Source organism: Zosterops lateralis (genome assembly GCF_965231275.1).
Source record: "Zosterops lateralis genome assembly, chromosome: Z".
NCBI lineage: Eukaryota > Metazoa > Chordata > Aves > Passeriformes > Zosteropidae > Zosterops > Zosterops lateralis.
This window is the reverse complement of record NC_139800.1, coordinates 5,792,141-5,810,566: the sequence shown is the minus strand read 5'-3', so window position 1 is coordinate 5,810,566 and position 18,426 is coordinate 5,792,141. Positions and strand designations below refer to the sequence as shown.

The 18,426-nt window shown below is 35.9% G+C and overlaps 1 protein-coding gene across 1 annotated transcript in view; it reads left to right on the top strand.

The window, feature by feature from the left end:
* ANKRD31 (ankyrin repeat domain 31) overlaps positions 1–17,021 on the top strand; it is a gene marked incomplete at its 5' end in the record, with an annotated part of 66,312 nt that extends 49,291 nt beyond the window's left edge. The window contains 3 exon segments of the mRNA XM_083884265.1: positions 1,021–1,161; positions 1,759–1,849; positions 16,427–17,021. Of these exon segments, the coding sequence (XP_083740391.1) occupies positions 1,021–1,161; positions 1,759–1,849; positions 16,427–16,578 (384 nt within the window). The 3' untranslated portion in view covers positions 16,579–17,021.
* Positions 17,022–18,426: the final 1,405 nt, after the last annotated feature.

Sequence of the window (18,426 nt, the reverse complement as noted above, 5' to 3'; positions counted from 1 at the left end):
CAAAATTTAGAAAGTAGTGTCTGTTGCATTGCAAAGAGATGATGAGTACATTTCCCTTATTTATCATTATAGTGATGTACTTGATAACAATATACAGCTGGTACATAGTCGTTACTTAAGGTTAGCTTTGGGCAGGCAAAATGCTATTGTGTGCTGTAGACCTACGATATGAAACTGTGAACTCGATTGAGTGCTTATTGAAATATTTGGGTTAATTGTCTCAATTTAATTCTTAAAGCAGCCCCAAGCCAGTACAGTAGGAGGTGGTTCAGTATTTGCTAGTGCATCATTCTCTTACTTGGATTAATTAACCTTATGAATGATAAGTGACCTTATGAAGTTCTAACAGAGTTGCTAATTGTTGCATTATTTAGCTGTGTTGGCTCCAACTGAGCCAATATGACAAATTCATGACTTACTCAACTATAAACAACTATAACTTGTGCTTCTGGAGAGGTGTAAATGTTTGCAGAACTGGGCTGTATTAACATTATGAAAGAGGCATTAACAATAAGTTTGTTTGTACTGAATTTTGTTCAAGGTAAGGCTCTCAGGTTCCTCCTAAAAAATGTAAGTGATATCCCTTGATATAAGTGAATTTTTTGTGCAAATATGTTTCATGTTTGAATGGTTGCTGAAATTTCACTCTGACATACATGTACCTCATGTTGCAGTTTCTCGTTGCAAAATGTAAGTGCCTGAGTTCACTATTGCAAAATAATTTATTCAAGGCCTTGTTATGTGTAAAAGGAACTAAGATACAAGTACAGTTCTGAGAAATACACGTAGGGAGATTTGTCCTCTGATTGGCTAAAGCATATTATTCTGGTGGAATAAATCATCTTATTTTATACAGTTTTTGATAGTGGCATTAAATTACTTAGCTTTTTTTTTCTGAGAGAAACAGGATTAGCTGCAACTTTACAGCTATATCGTTCCTTGTCATTATTCATGTTTCAAGGATCTTATTTAATATTTGTTAATTTATGAATTTAAATTATTCCTTACTATTATTTTTAGGATTTTAGTCATAAGGCTACACTCTTAAAGAATGGCAAGATCAGGACCAGTAAAGGACAAATACTACAGAATCCAGTTCAGTGGGTTAAAGATCTACTAGGAAGTGATATTTCTGTGACATGGAAGTATGTGTGGAATAAGGTAGGTCTGATTTGATTCCCAAAGTTTGCAATAATGAATGGCTGTAACAAGTTTCACTAATCTAGAGCTCTTTACTGTTCTTAAAGCAAAAGAGGGTACAAGCCTAAATTTAAAATTTCTTACTTTTAATGATTGAGCAGCAAAGAAAAAGCTACATAGCTATAGCTGTACAGTGGTTAACTAGTCATGAGTGTTGACAGAATATGGAGTGCTCACACTGTAAACTAGCAGGGATTTGGAAGAGTAGCTTTAAAGAAGATTAAGACTGATAGAGAAAGCTGAAAGGTTGTTTGAATTTAAAGTATCAAACTTATTGAAATATCAGGGTGTCATGCACGACTGTTGCAAAAACACTGGCAAAGTTTAAAGGGCATTACAGATGGGCTGGATTATGCTTGGGGTTTTTTAAGTTAGAATTCAAATTAGCATAATATCTCCTCGGATCTTGACAGATGCAGATTGGGCTTACAAGTGCACAAACTCGGTTTTAAAAGAAAAGGGAAGTTTCTACACCTATAAGAAAATAATAATAAAAAAAAGGCCAACCAAAAATACTAATTAAAACCATCAGTTATCCATATAGATTTCTTTGTACAGGTTACATATCTTGGAACAGAATTGTCAAAATTTAGTGTCAGGGAAGTGTCCAGTGACTTGGAGTTGCCAACACAGAAAGGAAACTCTTTGGGTAAGTACTGCTTAAAATCTAATATTCTTCATAACTGAAAGGAGTAGAAAGTGATTTCCAAAGAACTTAAAGCCCAAAATTCCTCCATTGCTTTCTGATTTTTTCTGGGGTATATGATTATCACAGGTGTGGACCTTGAAATGTAAATAGTGCCAGAATTTGTATGTGAAGTCTAAAAAAGTACACTTTTTCCATAAATTTGTTGTGTGAAGAGAATAGTTACTAATGATTTGGCTGTTATGTAGAAAATTTTTATGTAACACTTTATCTTAAAATATTTATTATAAAGTGAAGTTTTGAGTAAGTTATTTTATTTTTTTTTTATTCTATTGCAAACTCAGATACACTAGCATAAGCTTTTATCTCATACACATCTTTAAATCACATTGAATTATCTGTGTAATGGAAAATCCCAGTATGCCCAAGCAACACAAATAACTAGGATGATATTTTATTCTCTAAAAATAAATAGTCAAAAGAAACAAAGAGCATTGATATGACAAAATGACAGTGAAGAATTTTTTCAGAACTGCCTAGCAAACTTAAGAACTTCAGTCTAATTTTCATAAGCACTGTGTTCTCAGGGAAACACAAGTCCCTTTGACAGCCTGTTATACTTGGAGTCCATAAAGCTTTTGGGATTGTTTCTGTTAATTTGATAAGACACTACACTTCATGTGAACTGGGATACCAGGGTTGGTCTGCTTTTAACATACCAAAAGTAAATTTAAAGATAATAGTTCAAAACAACTAAATTGATATTCAAACTAATGTGTTCTACTGGTGTTTGGTTCAGGCTAAGATCTTCCAGGTGATGAGTTTATTTTGCCTTGCTTCAGTAACTTCAGTTTATACCAGGTGTTAGAAACTGGGTTTAGTTTCTAACCAGGTGTTAGAACTGGGTTTAGTTTCCAAACTTTTTTGATGGACCTTTGAAAATTTCACTACTTCTGAATTATTTGTGTTGTGAAAAATGTATGATAAACATTGTAACTTCTAGACCAGAGAAATCAATTTATTCAAAAACTACTCTTGACAAACAAAAATCAGTCTGAAGATCCGTAAGGTTTTTCCCAAGTTGTCCAGGGTCATCTGGAAAAGAATATTTGAGGAAGTTTTTTGACATCTGATTTAAGATGACAGTAACCACTGCCTAACCATTAGTCTTAGGTGAGAGGCTGAGGGAAGGAAAGTCGAAGTGTTTTCAGTTTCAGTTTCATTTCAGATACTACGTGGTCAAATATGTAGAACATTCAATAGTGCCCTAAATTGTTTCAGAAGAGAATTAATCTGCACTGTTGTTTTGTGAGTACAGTTCTAGTCATTGGGCAACCCTAAAATGGTTTGCAAGCTCAGTTCATGAGTTGCTTGTTCCAAGTGCTTTTTCCAACAGGCATTTTACCTGCAGTCAACCTGCTCAAAAGCAGAGGAAAGTTTGCTGGTGTAGGTGTGAACTATTCCATGCTGCTTGCCTGGAGACATTCCCAGGAACTCTTTTATCTTTCTAATAGACTTAGGGCCTGTGTGTATTATATAGTAGAAGGTTTTTCTGCTTTTTAGAGAACCAAACTTTTTTCCTTGCTATATTAATGATTTTTTTTTCTGTGCGTCCCACAGCATTGATAAAAAAGAAGACTGAGGCCTGGGAATTGGAGTGATTTTGGAGGAGAATGCTATTATTTTAAATACTCCTCTTCCAATCTGCTTGTAGCTTCCCATACCTTGGCCAAGTGTTCATTCAGCTGCTCTATAAAGAGCGTGGAGAAGTGGGAAGAAAATGATATATGCAGTGGCTGCATCTAGCCATCTTGTAATAAAAAAATGCAGCTACCAATGAACTTTTTTGGACAGCTCAGTTTAGGAAGTCTGTCCTAGGAACCTCTACCCAATCAAGGCCCCTTGGGAAGAAGAGAAGGAGTTGCTGTTCTGTGGTGGAGTTTTTCAGTTTTTTGAGATTAATAAGGTGCTTTGAGGTTTATATAGCATCAAACTTCTAGCTACCTTAGGGGTCTTAGTACAAAAAACCTGAAGAGCCCATGAAGTAAAGCAGTCCCAGCCCAATGCAGGTATTTAATGGAAGCATCAGAGATTGCAATTTTGGAATTGGTCATCTAAATCTTGACTAAATTTCAGTGTATGCATCTTCTTTGAGTCTGAATCTTTTGTCTCTTCTAAGATCATGTAGCAGAAAGCAAGAATTACTGTATTCAAGCTGGCCTGAAAAGTAAACACTAAGCAAATAAGCAGTACTTTTAGACTATCTGTATGTAGGAAAACAGAAGAAACAGTTATTATATGGCTTAGAATTTCTTTGTGCTTTCTGAATGATGACATAATGTTTGCTAAAAACGACCAAGAAATTACAAAGATTCAGAAGCAGATGCCAGCTGAAGAACAGATGTAAGTTGCAGAGCAAATGCTGGTGTTAGATATTTCACATTGAAATTCCAGCACAGTGGCTTAAAAGAAAAGCTTATTCAGTTGTTACAGTCAGTAAGTGTGATATGCACATTCGTTTTGCACATTGCTATTTCAGGAAGGCAGTCTTTAGAAAACAGCATGACGAGTCCAATTCTTATGCTCAGGCAATCCCTTACTGCCTTTAATAACCATCAGCCACCTGTAAAGATTAAAACAGCTCTTGTTCACCTTTACTTCATGAAAGGTCGGAAAGTTTTATTGAAGAGTATTTTCAAGGGAATCCAAATGACTTCTTAATGGCTGAACCATAAGCTGTTTTGAAAGGTTTATGTTAGTGTTATTTCAGGTGTGGAGTATTAAATTTTCAACCAAATGCAGTAGGAATGCTTGAAAGCAAGTAAGAAAATTATACTATGATTGTATGTGATATGGTTTGCTTCTGTTTTCCTTGAGGCAAGCAATGAAACACATACGTTTGGGAGGCTACTTTTCAAGTTAGAGTTTTCTGGTGTCTATCATAATTTTGACAAGGAATATACAGATAAAAAAAAACCCAAAAAACAAAACAAACAAAACAACAAACAAAAAAAACCTACCCAAAAAAAACCCGCCAAACAAACCAAAAACCAAGACACAATCATCAACAGCAACCACTGGGTTGTAGAGGAACAAAGGAAATTCTGCCCTTACATGTGTTAGGTGGTATAAGACTGTCGTGGTTTGAAAGCAAAATGAGTGAGACGTTCCAAGTCAGAAATACAATTTAATAAGAAGAAAGGTAAAAAGGCAAAATAAAATAAAATAAATGCAATAATACAAAAGAGCACTGACAGAGTCAGAATACAACCTGAGCAGGGTGGTGGAAGCAGTCCAGATGAGATGGTCTTCCTGAAGCAGTGATCCTGTAGACAGGTCTGGTAGCTCTGGTCCTCTGGGAATCCAGTGGGTAAGTGCTGCTTGCACTGTCTCAAATCCCAGCTTATATCCATGTGGGAATGTTTGACTCCTCCCCCTGGGCAGAGCATCTCACAATAGGATGAGGAGTTGTGAAGTGGGTCCTTGATGGCCCATTAAACAGAGATAACTCCTGGAGGGAGTTACCTGTGAGTCATGGGCAAGGCATTGATGGGCCATTAGCAGAAGAGCCCAAAGGAAGGGGCATGGGAAGACACTGCCCCACCTGGTTTCAACAGCTCATGAAGATGGTGATAGAATAAATACTTCGTGTACATCCTACACTATAACCCAGAACAAAGAATAAGTGAACATACAGAGAAACAAATTAAGAAAAATAAAAAGCATAACTTCTCTGTGCATTAAACCAGCAGTGCTAAGTCATACTTTTAGTTGTTTGAACAAAAAGTATCTTTTCATGCTCCCAGAAGAGAATTTTCTCACAAGAGACACCAGCACTGTCGGAGTCCTGGTAGTGGCTCCATTGCTCAGCCTCTTAGGAGCTTTGACCTGAGTAATATGCAGCCAAACACCACATCCTTGCCACAAACACAAGTTGTGAGAGCTGTGAGCTGGAGAAGCAGCTGTTGCCAGGGAATTTATGAGTAAGTGTTTTTTTAGCAGTCTAGAAAACCTAATGGTGGATGCAAGGGCTATGCAAGAGATACGAAAGGAAAAAGAAAAGTAGGTGGCATGGAATTGATTTGTGTGTGGGAGGGAAAGAGTGCTAGGGAAAAATGCTGCTGCTGCTGAGGGTTTAAATTGATCTAAATGACCCAAGAGCGACAGTTTTTAAAGCTCAATATGGTCAACTCTCCTGTGTCCAAATTAGAAACATTTTTGCTATTTTGGTGTAGTTAACAAAATAACTTCATATCGTTTTGAGTACTCAGTGAAATGTCTGAAGGAGAGAATAGCATAGAGAAATGTCTTCTGGATTTAGATGGAGAAATATAATACATAAGCTAAAATAATCTTGTGTTATCTAATTTAAAGGGTGGTGTGGAAATGCTCCTGAAGATGCTCTGACCTTTGTGTAGTTGAAGAAGCTTGTAACTTTGTCTTTTCAGCTTGTAACTTTGTGTTTTCAATGCATTTTTACATCAATTTCACATTAAGCCCTATCTGTAATACTTGTAGTTGAATTGAACAGTGCCTATTCCACTTGATCTGGTATTTTTGCTTGTGATTACACTACAAAGGGACAACCCTGAATGACCTCAGTGCAAAATTAGAGTGATCAGCTCCAACCCCAGTGCCAAGTAACACTGCACTGCACAGGTAACAGTGTCCAGCCAGGTCTGCTGTGGGAGGCAGAAAGACAGAAAACAGAAGAGAATCTAGTCTTTGTCAGTCATTGTAAACTAAAAATGCATCCACATTTTAAAGAAATTCTTAATGCTTCTGTACATAGGCCCTACAGCTACCTTGCAGAGAATTAAGATGAGAAACCTTGGCAGAAAATGCTTTGTTATCCCTTTTAAAAATTCTTTTTAATAGAAGCAAACTGGCTTATTATCTTAAGTGCCAGGGCAGAATATTTGGAGGAAGGTGGTCTTCAAAGTTACAAAAAATAGATTGTGTAGTACACTGCTACATTTATTTACATCAAAAACCCCAGATTGAACGGCTCTTTGATATTAATGAAAAGTAATAAAGGTTGTGGTTTATAGGTGTTATGTTTCTCTGCTGAACAAATCAACAGCCACGTTGACATTTTCTCAAATATTCTGCCTGACAAAATGATGGTCTTGTAGCATGTATGGCCATTGTCACCCTACCATCTGGGTGCTCAGTCCTGAATGGAAACAGCAGGAGTGTAATTTTGTAGCAAAAGTAACCATTAGCAGACAGTGGAGATGATGCAAAATTAAAGATACATTATGATAAAAATTAATAAATTGGAAATTTGCAGAAATGTTGTTCCATATATAATTTTTTGTTCATACCTACTATAATTACTCTGTCAATTGAAGAGAAAAGCTGTTGAACGTGAAGTAAAATATGTAAAAATTTCACCACCTTCTCAGTTTTGACATCTCTGCCTTGTGGATCTCAAATCTTTTGTATACAATTCTGAGTAGAAGCTTCTCAAGTTTCACAGTCTGACCAATTTTTTTAAAATAAACTGTAAAAAGCAAACTCCTATTTCAGAAGGAAATTCCTTTGCAAGTGCCTCAGAATTAGTGCTTCAATAAGTCTCCTAAATGAAATTTTTGTAAGTGCTATGAGAAAGCCCATAATCCATAGATGGGTTTACTGCATTGGTTTGCCCTCTAGTTCTGTTTCCAAAGAACTAGACACATACACAATGCAACTGCTGTTTTACTTTGTGCTAAATAAAATCTGAATGTGAAGCTCAGCTGTATAAATTGGGTTTAAACCAGTTTACTTTGTGGGCTTTACTAGTCCTGGAGAATTATAGAAAGGTAATTAATATCAGTTTTCTTGATGGTCAGTTGTCCTGTCTTGTTCACCAGTACCAAGCTGGGATGCTGAAATGGCTGACTTAACAGGAAAGTATTTAAATCCACATGAGTCATTCCAGTAAAATGAAACTTAGCTATTATATGTGTCAGTACCATCCTAAAAATGTAAAATCAAGCTACCAGAAAACACTGCATGTGCATATTTGCAACAGTCTTCCATTATACTTTAAATTGTAAACTTTTCATGACAGGGATCTCATATGCATATTTGAATTGTTGAAGATACTTTGTAACCTAATCTAAACAACAAATCCAGCCCATTGTACAATAAGATATTTACTGTACTCCACATCAGAAACCTGAGTCCTGGTTAGGCTCAGACAATTCTGTCACAAGTTACTTTCACTAGAAAACTTTACTATTCTCTTCTTCATGTTTTTGGAGCAAAGCAGGAAAAGCTGATGAATAACATTCATGATTGAAAAATCAAGATGTGGATTTTTCAACCTGAGAACATTATTGTTTCTAACAAAAATGGCATAGCTTAAGCTATGAAGCATTATTGAGGCAGTAGCTTATCATGAGCAATGGCAACAGTGATGTGAAAGAGAAGTACTTGAAATATTTAAAAACTTTCAGTGAACAAATCACATACAAACAAAAACAAAACCCTGACATCTAATATATAGTTTTTCCTCTGTACTTATAGTAGAATATTCACCAACTACACTATGTCCCTATTTATGTGACTCTAAAAGACAGGGAGATGAACTATATATTCTTTTTATTTTGTACTTTAGAAGAAAAGTGAGATTGTAGACAAAAATGTCTATCCATAATATTTTTCAGTCTCTGGGATATTTCAAGGTGCAACTAGTCCACTGTTCTCTCTTCTTGATGGCTTACAGACAAAATTCTTGAATATACTTTCCAGTAAAGTACCAGGCATTTGCTTTATGTGCTTACATAAATACTTTACAAAGAAGTGTACAGTTCTTTGTGCAAAATCTACAAAGCTGTATTCTCCAGTAACTGCATACCATGGCTGAGGTACAAGCTTCCTTCATCTTGCTTTTCACAATCCTCTACCTGCTGTTGACTGTCTGCAGGGTAGGAGGTAAAATGTCACATGATTGATTCAGACTTGAGATATGTAACCAGCAAGAGCCAAACAAAAATCACTTTCCAGAGGGCCAAACCTTGTGTGTAGGTGAAGGAGGGTGGGGGGAGAAACAACTATCCAGGGCTGCATGCCATGGAAGCCAATTCTAAGTATCTAATGTCTGTATTTCTTGTCTGTAAGCCAGCTTTTTTCTGAAATTGGAAAATTACTTCAGAAGAAACCAGATGATCCTGTGATTGCACAGAATTGTAGCCTAACACAGGTTCAGTGGGACCTTTGGAGGCCTTAAGTCCAACCTTCTGGTCAAAGTAGGACCAGTTTCTAAGTTAGAGAAGGTTTCTTGATGCCTGGTCTAGTTGAATTCTGCATATTTTCAGGGGTAGGTATTCCTATGCTTAACCATACTCATGATGAATTTTTCCCCCATCTAGATGGAAACTTGCTTGTAAAAACTTTTGCCCCCCGCCCTTTTTTTTTATATACAGATACTGTGTTCCCCTAAGAAGTCCAGCTAAGAGTACTTAAAAGTGACTCCTAGTTGAGTGCTTTGAACATTGGCTTTCTGGCCTTTTTACCTTGTGAAAAAAGTGGTACAAAAATCCTTTGATAATTGACCTATCTTCTTAATTAATCAGGGGCACTGTAACATTTTCATCTGCTTTGATGCTCTCATCCTGTAGAGACTGAGAGGAGACTGAGACAAACAACTGCTGTAGATTATCTTCCTGGAATAATATGTCTTTTCTTGTCTTATGGAAGGAATAAATGCAAGGCAGTGTGGTACACATCAGGCTTCAAGATGCACTGGCTTCACCTGCTGCTTTGCTTTAGACAGACAGCACAGACTGTTCTGACATCACATGGGTAATATGAAGTGAAAATATTTAGGAGATTACCTGGTGATTTTACCTGGAGAAGTGTTCAAATTTTATCACATTTTTATGTTGTGGTTTTTTTTTTTTTTTTTTTTTTTTTTTTTTTTTTTTTTTTTTTTTTTTTTTTTCTCCCCAGGAATCGTTTTTAACAAAGTTATGACAAAGCTTTTAAATGAAACTATTCAGTTTTTCAATCACCATGTAATAATGGTGTAGGAGAAGACTCTAGAAATTGTTCTGAGATTGTTCATAAAACTCCACAAATGAATCACAGCTGCTGCAGATTTTGCCAGTACATGAAAAACAGGAGCTGTTGGTTTTTCAAAGTGCTGTTCTGACCTGAACTGAAAACTTGATTTGTAACTTGTCTTCTGTTTCTTCCAACCTGCATTTCAGTCTGCTATAAACTGCAAGAATTTTAAAGTGTTCTGGTTTTAACTACCCAAGTTTGGAGCTAGAAATTTTTATACACTATTTTATACACACTCATGGCACATTAATTTCAGGTTTTCTAAAATGGTTAGAAATAATTCTAGAGAACCATTTTCCTTTCAAGTGAGTATACAAGTGATTCATTATATAATCAAGTCTACAACAATAACATAATAGGTTAAAAAGAAAGAATCATATGTTGGGAACCTACACCCTTCTAGTCATACCAAGAAATAGTCTCCTACAGTTGTTTTTAAAGCAATCTCTGGGTCTTTTAAGATAGGATGCTAGTATATGCTTTTGTTTATGTTGAGTGCAAATTCAGTAATATTGATATTTAAATAGACTGATTAACTTAATTGAGAATCTGAAAGGTCATCTAGACAGCTGTGTAAAAATTTTTTTTGTGAGAAAAATGGAACCAGCCATTTTGTTTTATTTTAGAAGTACTTATTTTATTTTGTGTCTTCTTGATATTGGCATATATGTCAAATATACCTCTATCACCCTTTGGGGACAAAATCATCAATAGTAAAAAAGAGCTATTAAGATTTAAATTGTCATTCTCTTTCTCTAAGAGGCTATTGAAACATTGCTGGATTTCTGCAGTACATTGGTGGACTTTGCTACATTGTTAAATGAATAATGTAACAATATCTTGATGCACCAATCCAAGGTCCCTGAAAAATAATAATTCAGAATGTGTCACATACTAAGTATTTGTTACTGGGTAACAGTGATGTACCCCCCGGATATGCAGAAGAAGACAAAAACCAGTTACTGTTTAAGATCATGATGTAGGCAGAAGGTTAATGGAAAATAACATATTCATATCACTCATCTGGATAATGCTCTAAAGAAAGCTATAAAACAGTATTTCTATTGTGCATTTTTCAGACATTTAGAAACAGCTGAACTATTAACTGTGTCTTGAAAAAGCATAACATCTTTGGGTACATTTGTGGGAATAATACTTTCTACCATATGAAACATAAAGTAATTTGAGATTTCAGCGTAAACCTTGAAACTGATGTTTTGGAATAAAAGGCATGAATACTTGGTCTCTAATCATACCTGCAAGTCCTTTTCCCATGCAGACACAGAGCAACAAGAAAGGCCACTGTTATGGAGTACTTTAAAAGAATAATAATTCTAAACATCTACTATTTTTTTTCCTCTTTGTGACATTGTTCTTGCCAGTGTCATTGGGGGACATAAAGAAAACATGAACTTCCAAAGACTACTATCCTTTATTGAATGGAGAAAGAAATGTTTCTTTCTCAAATATACTATTTTATCTAGAAGGAATGGAATAAAATGATTAATTGTGAAAGTACGAATTAAATTCCACATTACTGCTATGCAAATTTCAGTTATAGGTAGATGATGAACTGAACCTATAGATCATTCATGATGAGTCAAGCCTGATACGTGAAGAAAAAAAAACAGGATAAGGTATTATCAGGGGGTGCTCTATGTCCTTCTGGCTGTTCTATGAATTATCTGGTCATTATAGTCCATTAAGGAGCTTCCGAACTGAAATGATTTATTTATTATTATGATGCTGTAAATAACCTTTGATTTATTGTTTCAAAGGTTCATAATTACCAATGCAAAAAAATGCAGTGTGTATGATTTTGGTCACTTGGGGAAAAGATACTTTCAACATTGGGATGGAGATGGACACAAAGGATCACAATGCAATTAGTCAAAATCTCTGCTGGCCTGTATCTTGTAGTGGGTGGACACACCTTAACTTCAGGTGTCTGACTGACATGATTGGTCTGTTCATTAGAAAAAGTTGTGTCCTTACTGATTGTTTAGTAAGGACAGAGACTGTGGACTCCAGCATTTTAAGATGAAAAAGAACTGACATCTATATCATGTGAAGTGAATCAAGAACTGTGGGGAGACCTAAAGAAGAGTGAATGGATTTGGAGGGGAAAAGTTATTAAATTACTGGGAAAACATTATATTTTGTCAGATAAAGTTCTGGTTGTACAATGGCCATCTATCCACACACATCTTTTTCCAAAATACCAGGTCTCAACCATCTTTTCTTTCCATTTGATACATCATGAATACAAATTTAAGAAAACCTGAAGAACACAAAAAGCAGTTACTTGCTTTCACTCAAGCCTCAGGAAAATATTAAGTAAAATAAGTTATTGACATGTCTGGAACAGAATAGAACAGAACATTGATATATTCTAATCACAGGAGAGAAAAACAGCAATATGTACCAGGCCACTGTGTATCTGGGTTAAAGGGAAATAAGGCATAGGAAAACTTTAGTTTCAGGCTAAACTGGCCAAAAGCTCATATTCCTCTAACTGAGATTTCTTGTTTATCCTTAATAATTGTAGAATATAATGAATAAGAATATAACAGCACCCTGTTGAACTGCTCTGGTAAATTTTTCAGCTTGGTTAGTAATTTTCAGGTAGTAATCCAGGTTCTAGTGTCCAGGTTCAGTGTAATAGGAAATAGGAACACTTAATCTGAAAGAAAAGTTACTTTCAAATTTTTCACAAGTATGGGCAGAATTATTGTGCCTCAATCCAGTAGCCTATTTTTAAAGATTCAAAAGGCCCAAAACTGTTTTTCATGTGAGGTGCTGGCTGTCATTTCTGAGGCCTTATTTGGTCTGAATAGACGATGCCTGTTGGAACCCCTGGATTGTGACTGATCTTCTCTAAGTTCTTGAGGGAAGTGTGGATAAGGCCCAAGAAAATTCAAAGCACTTACGACAGATTTTTGTTCTATTAATATTCTGCTGTGGCACTCTAGATCAAATGCTGTCACCTTTAAATGTGTTGTTCTTAGATCTTCTCTTTGCTTACGCATCTGTAGCCTGTGTCTGGACTAGCTGTGCTGAAGCTGGTACTTTTGAGTCAGAATAATAAAATCTGTGACTGTGCCAAATACTGCAAATCAGTTCATCTTTCCCTTAGATCTGATAATAATCATTACCTGTTTTATAGAAGCATTTAAACTAGATTTACCAATGCTTGTAAATTTACTCAAATATGTTGCCTAAACTGCAAGGGCATTTACATTCTTTTACTGATAATTTACACCAGTAAGATAGTTATAAAATAAACCAGTAAGATAGTTATAAAAAACTTAACCATGCTTTTGGACAGTCCCTGTACTTTCTTGCTTGGGAAAAATAAGTTAGATACTAGTGAGATTTTTAAGACCTGATCTTCCAGGAGCTATTTTCATGATCAGAAAATGGTGACTCTACACTGAAGTGACAATCTTATCTTCACTGACTAATCTTTATGCAACTGAAGATTATGGTCTGACATTCATGTAGTTGCACCACTAATGGAAATTCTCCCTAAGTGCAATTTTCAGATTCTTAGGAGCCACAGCACTTGTTTCCACTTGGAAGCACAAGTTGAAAACATTTAAAGTGGTTTCAAAACTACAAGACTAAAATAGATGCCTTCAAAGACAGAAGAGATGTTGATAAGCAGGATGGAAAAACTATCAAGAGACAACATGTATTTTCCCCATATTTATGGAAAAAACCCCCTCATTCTGATATTGATACTTTATCTAACAGTTCATGAAGATGATAGAAAACTGACAGAATAGAGTGGGAAATGCAGAGAAAGACCCTGCCTGTGTGTCTAAATTTACTAAGTCTGCTTTTGTGCCTGAGGCACTGAGTTTTGGATAACAGTATAGAAACCCTTCTTGGCTGCTTACAGCCTCTAAACTGCCAGTCTTTTTTATGGGGATTAGAGTTAACAGTCAGCAAAGTGCAGGAAGAAAACCTCAAAGTGGGTATCAGAAGATTAAATATAGTAGCAAAGGGAGAGAGAAAGGGGAGAAGGACTTGAGAAAGAAAAATGCAAAGGACCTTAGTCATTGGTGTCAGAGGAAGAAACATGGGGGCCAAAATACTGATTCATACCTACTGGTGAAAGATTTCTGTCTGTAGATATAGAAACTTTGTTCTCAAACACTGGTGTCAGAACTGAGGAAGGCAGCTTTAGGATGTATAAATTACTATGGTTTTGCTAGATGTTGACTCTTATCTAAGATTACTGAGAAGTCGAGAATATAGAGATTAGATATATTAATTATCCACTCAGGTAAAGTATTTATGGTGGAATTGTGATGTTTAATCAACAAAATGTTAATCCAATGGGTAAAACATAAATTTGACACAAAGGAATCAACAGAGAAAGCTGTTAGCTGCTGCTGAAAACAGTGACTTGAATAGATTTATTTGGTCTTATCTTTCTTACACTTCACATTTGAATTGAGAATTTTTAGTCAGTAAGTTAAATCATTAAAGTACAGAGAAGAGCATTTCCAAAGTAAATAGCATTTTTTTTTCCCAAAGAAAATAGCATCTTTTCTCCAATTATGATCTATCAATACAGGATTTTAAATTAACTTAGGGCTTTGCTAAGAATTTTCCTTCTACTTTCATACAAAATATGGACATTTCAGAACAAAAAAAGAGCAGTTTTTCAATGAACTACAGCAGGTTGAAGTTATGCCTATCATGCTACTGTATACTCAGTATTAATGAAAATGTTTCATCTCAATTTCTACCAGTTTATATATTAAAAAAAAAAAAAAAAAAAAAAAAAATCCCAGGCATACTTTTAAGATCGTTTTTACCTGAAGTTGTCTTTAAAACTATTTTGTGATTCTTTTATCCAAGCATTCCTTGTGCCCTTTAAAACATCACTTCTAAATGAGTGTATAAGTTGGCTTCTTCTGGTGTGACTGACTGCTGCTTCATAAGTGTGAGGAGTGTTGTAATGTAACTTTTCGCGTGGGTCTTGTGCGCAGCCTGCCCAACTTTGCTGCAGTCAGTGATACTTAAATATATTCCAGACATCAGATCATACATTTGGTTCCATTATGTACTGTGTTATGTGTACTGAACGTGCACTGAGCTTGTAAGATACCAAATACAATCCTGTCCTCACTGGAGTCAGAAGTTTTGCCCTGGGTGTCATGGGTGTGGAACAGCACAAATCCTCACACACAAGACTCTGTTTGCACCTCTGAACACCAATCTCTCTCTTCTGATAGCAATTTGCTACTTCACTGGCTTTGAGTGGTGTGCTCCTGGAACTCAGAAAGGGAAAATCATCACCAAGTCATGGAATTAAAATGTTTAACACCACCAAACAGCACTGTTTGTTTTAGCACTGGCACCAATGATGTTGTCCATTCAGTGAGTATATTTTGCTTTTTGGAATTGGTGCAGATGATGCAAATGAAAAATGGTGGTAACAAAGAAAGACTCTTGGGATGGCATATGATAGCCCAGTAATAAGTACAAGCTAAATGGCCAACTGATGTCACTTCAAGCATGTTTTCTCTGCATTTTGACAAGGATTTATCTTGACTGGTCTAATAATTCTGAAATACATATCCTAGTTTGTTTCTTGAGACACTTGAATGTTGTTTGGACACAATATTATGTTGTGGTTTGTTGTTTTGGTTTTGTTGTTGATTTTTGTTGTTTTAAATGGAAACCATCTCCACTTTCATGAGAGTTCTCTCTCTTGACACTGTCTGCTATGTGTGACAGTTCTGCCCTCGCTGGTAATTTTCTGTGTTTGGCTGGTTGTGGCAGCTCAGCAGCTCTGTTACTTTGTGCAAGGATACCAAAGGGAGAAAGTGGGGATGAAAGATGTATGAAAGCAACTCTGAAATCTGCAGTTCCAAGTGCCTTTTGGAGTCTGTGCTTTTATGAATCAATGTCTTCTAATATTTCTTGCTGGATCTGTACAATGTTACTTTGTTACTGATTTTTAAGTGAGAAAAGTTCAGCTTCTCCTGGACTGAAAAAAGTACTTTAAATTTATGCATTGCAATAGTTAATTCAGTCCAGCAGATACTCAAATATTAAAAATACCTATAGTTCTGTCCTGCAGTTTCCTCTGTACAGGTGTAGACTTTCCTTTTTATAAAGTTATTTCAGGATAGGCATTCTCTGTGAGAGAGATTCCTTATTTTGAGAAAGTACATTGAACATGCCTCTTTGTAGGCATGATACATGAAATTCAAGCTGTATCAAAGAACAACTGCATTTTCCTATAACATAATTGGAAATGTCTGGGATGGCTAACTTCTCAGGCTGGGCACCAGGAGGTGTCTCATTGAAGACTGGATCTCAGTGAGACATACTGGTAAGATGTTCCAAGTCTTACCCCACAAGATTCCTATGGTACATTACAGATTCTTAGGGATCACTAAGGCCTACAAGGTTCTGACGAACTGCAAATGCCTTTTTAGTGCCAGTGATTGCTTTCCATTAATCTAATTTACACTCTGTAATCATTTGCATTCATTTCCACAGGCTCTTCTGTCCAGATCAACTCAGTGGAAAGCCTGACACATTTTCTTCGATTCCATGAGGTAGTAATGGTACAAAGAGAGGAGTTTCTACCGTGCTCTGCAATGGAAAAGCACTGGAATTTCTACAAAGAATGTAAAGATTTTGGATTCTAGAGACTTCTTGAGTGCTAATACTTTTTTCTTTGCCATCACTTAAAAGTAAACATTTGAGTTTTTATAACTAAGTACTTTGCTACTTTATCATTTTGATAAATCATTTGTCCAGCACTTAGGATGATGTTTGGGTAATTGGTATGATTTTTTTTAGGTAAGTGAGGAACAGGAAAGTACTTAGTAGCAGGCAAGGATAACAAGGATATTTAATTTTGTGTTGCAAAATTAAGAAATAGGGAAATAAATAGGACTTACACACTGATGCTCATTGTGAGTTATATTCCAGGTTGATTACTTGGTATGAACTTTTAATTTAAGATTAAAGTAACTGCCCAGGTTTGATGGGGCAGGACAGAAAAGACAGGCATCAACACTCACAGTCACTTCTTACACCTAAAGCTGGAACTGCTGTGGCTGAGCTTGTGCTATCAGAAATTGCAGTGCATGTTTGCATAATAACATAAACTGTTAGGTTAGGCAAAAATCAAGATAAGCAGCCTTGAAAATCATCAGCAGCTTTGCTTTATTTGGCATATATATATGTATATAGTAAACATTTGAGAAGGAGGGGAAGGTACTTGGAGAGGTTAAAAGAGGAATCTTAGCTATTGGAAGTGCTCAGGAAAATTCCATTCATGTTCCAGCCCGATCTCTCTGGTAGGCAGAAAATGTGCTGGCATATGACAGGAAATGCAATTAGCCTGTTCGTGGAACATGAATTTTTCCAGGTAACAGCATCTTGGATATGCATCCCAACCTCTGGGGGATTTCTATTTGTTTTAATTCTAGAGTGTTTGAATCTGCCTTAGCAGCATATTTGTAACACATTGACTGTGGAGAGTTACCTGCATTCAAGTGGTATTCTTGCTCTTTCATTCTCTGGATTATAAAAAGAGATGGAATAATGTTACCTGCTACATCTAACTCCAGTGAAGAGGATGGGAAGTATCTCCTGTTAATACATAATGTCAGCAAGCTGTTTGGAGTGTGAAGAGCTCTTCTGCAAAGATCTGATTAGTGTCTTACACAGGAGTTGGTTTAGGGAAGTGAGAGGGGTCTGATGTGCAGAGAGCTAGTGTTGTGCCCTAGGATGCATGAGCAATTACAGCCTGATGGGAAATAAGAATAAAGAAATGCCAATTGCCTGGAAGTCAAAAAAGGTAAAAGCTGCTGAATGACAGGTATTTTGTAATGTCAGTTTCACAAAGAAAGAAAATGGAGTGTTCTCACAACTGCAGCAGCAAAACAGACCTGAAGGCATATAGTTTCAAAGGAAGTGCTCATTCAAATACTGCACTTTCACTGAAAAGTAAAAGGTATTTGACTGTTAAAATGACCTCTGAATTACATGTTTGTTTACATTACATTTTTTCTTTGTTGCAAGATGTCTAATAAAATTAATGTACAAAAACTGGGAGAATTTGACAAGAATGTTTTGGTCCATTATATTAATGTGATTTACATGACCTAAGGCAATCCTAAGATACAGTGACAGAAAATTGAATTGATTCAAGCTGAGCAAAGAGGTAAAAATGCAAAGTGCTACATGAAAACCACTGTCTCTTACAGATGCTCTATATGAAAGTAATATACCAGTGAGGCTTTCATCAGTTTTTAAATTGTATATAAGCATCTTGAGAAAGGCATTAGCTTCACAACATAGGGCTTAATATGACTAACAAATGTAGGATTCTGCTCCCAGGTCTTAAAACTGTGAATATTCTCTAATCTCCCTGCTGGAATCCTTTGATCTTAATATAAAGATCCATTAAGAGATAAAAAAGCTTACATCATCATGTTTTCCCAGTGTAAATTTTTAAGTGTAGTTTTGCATAAAAATGTAAGTGG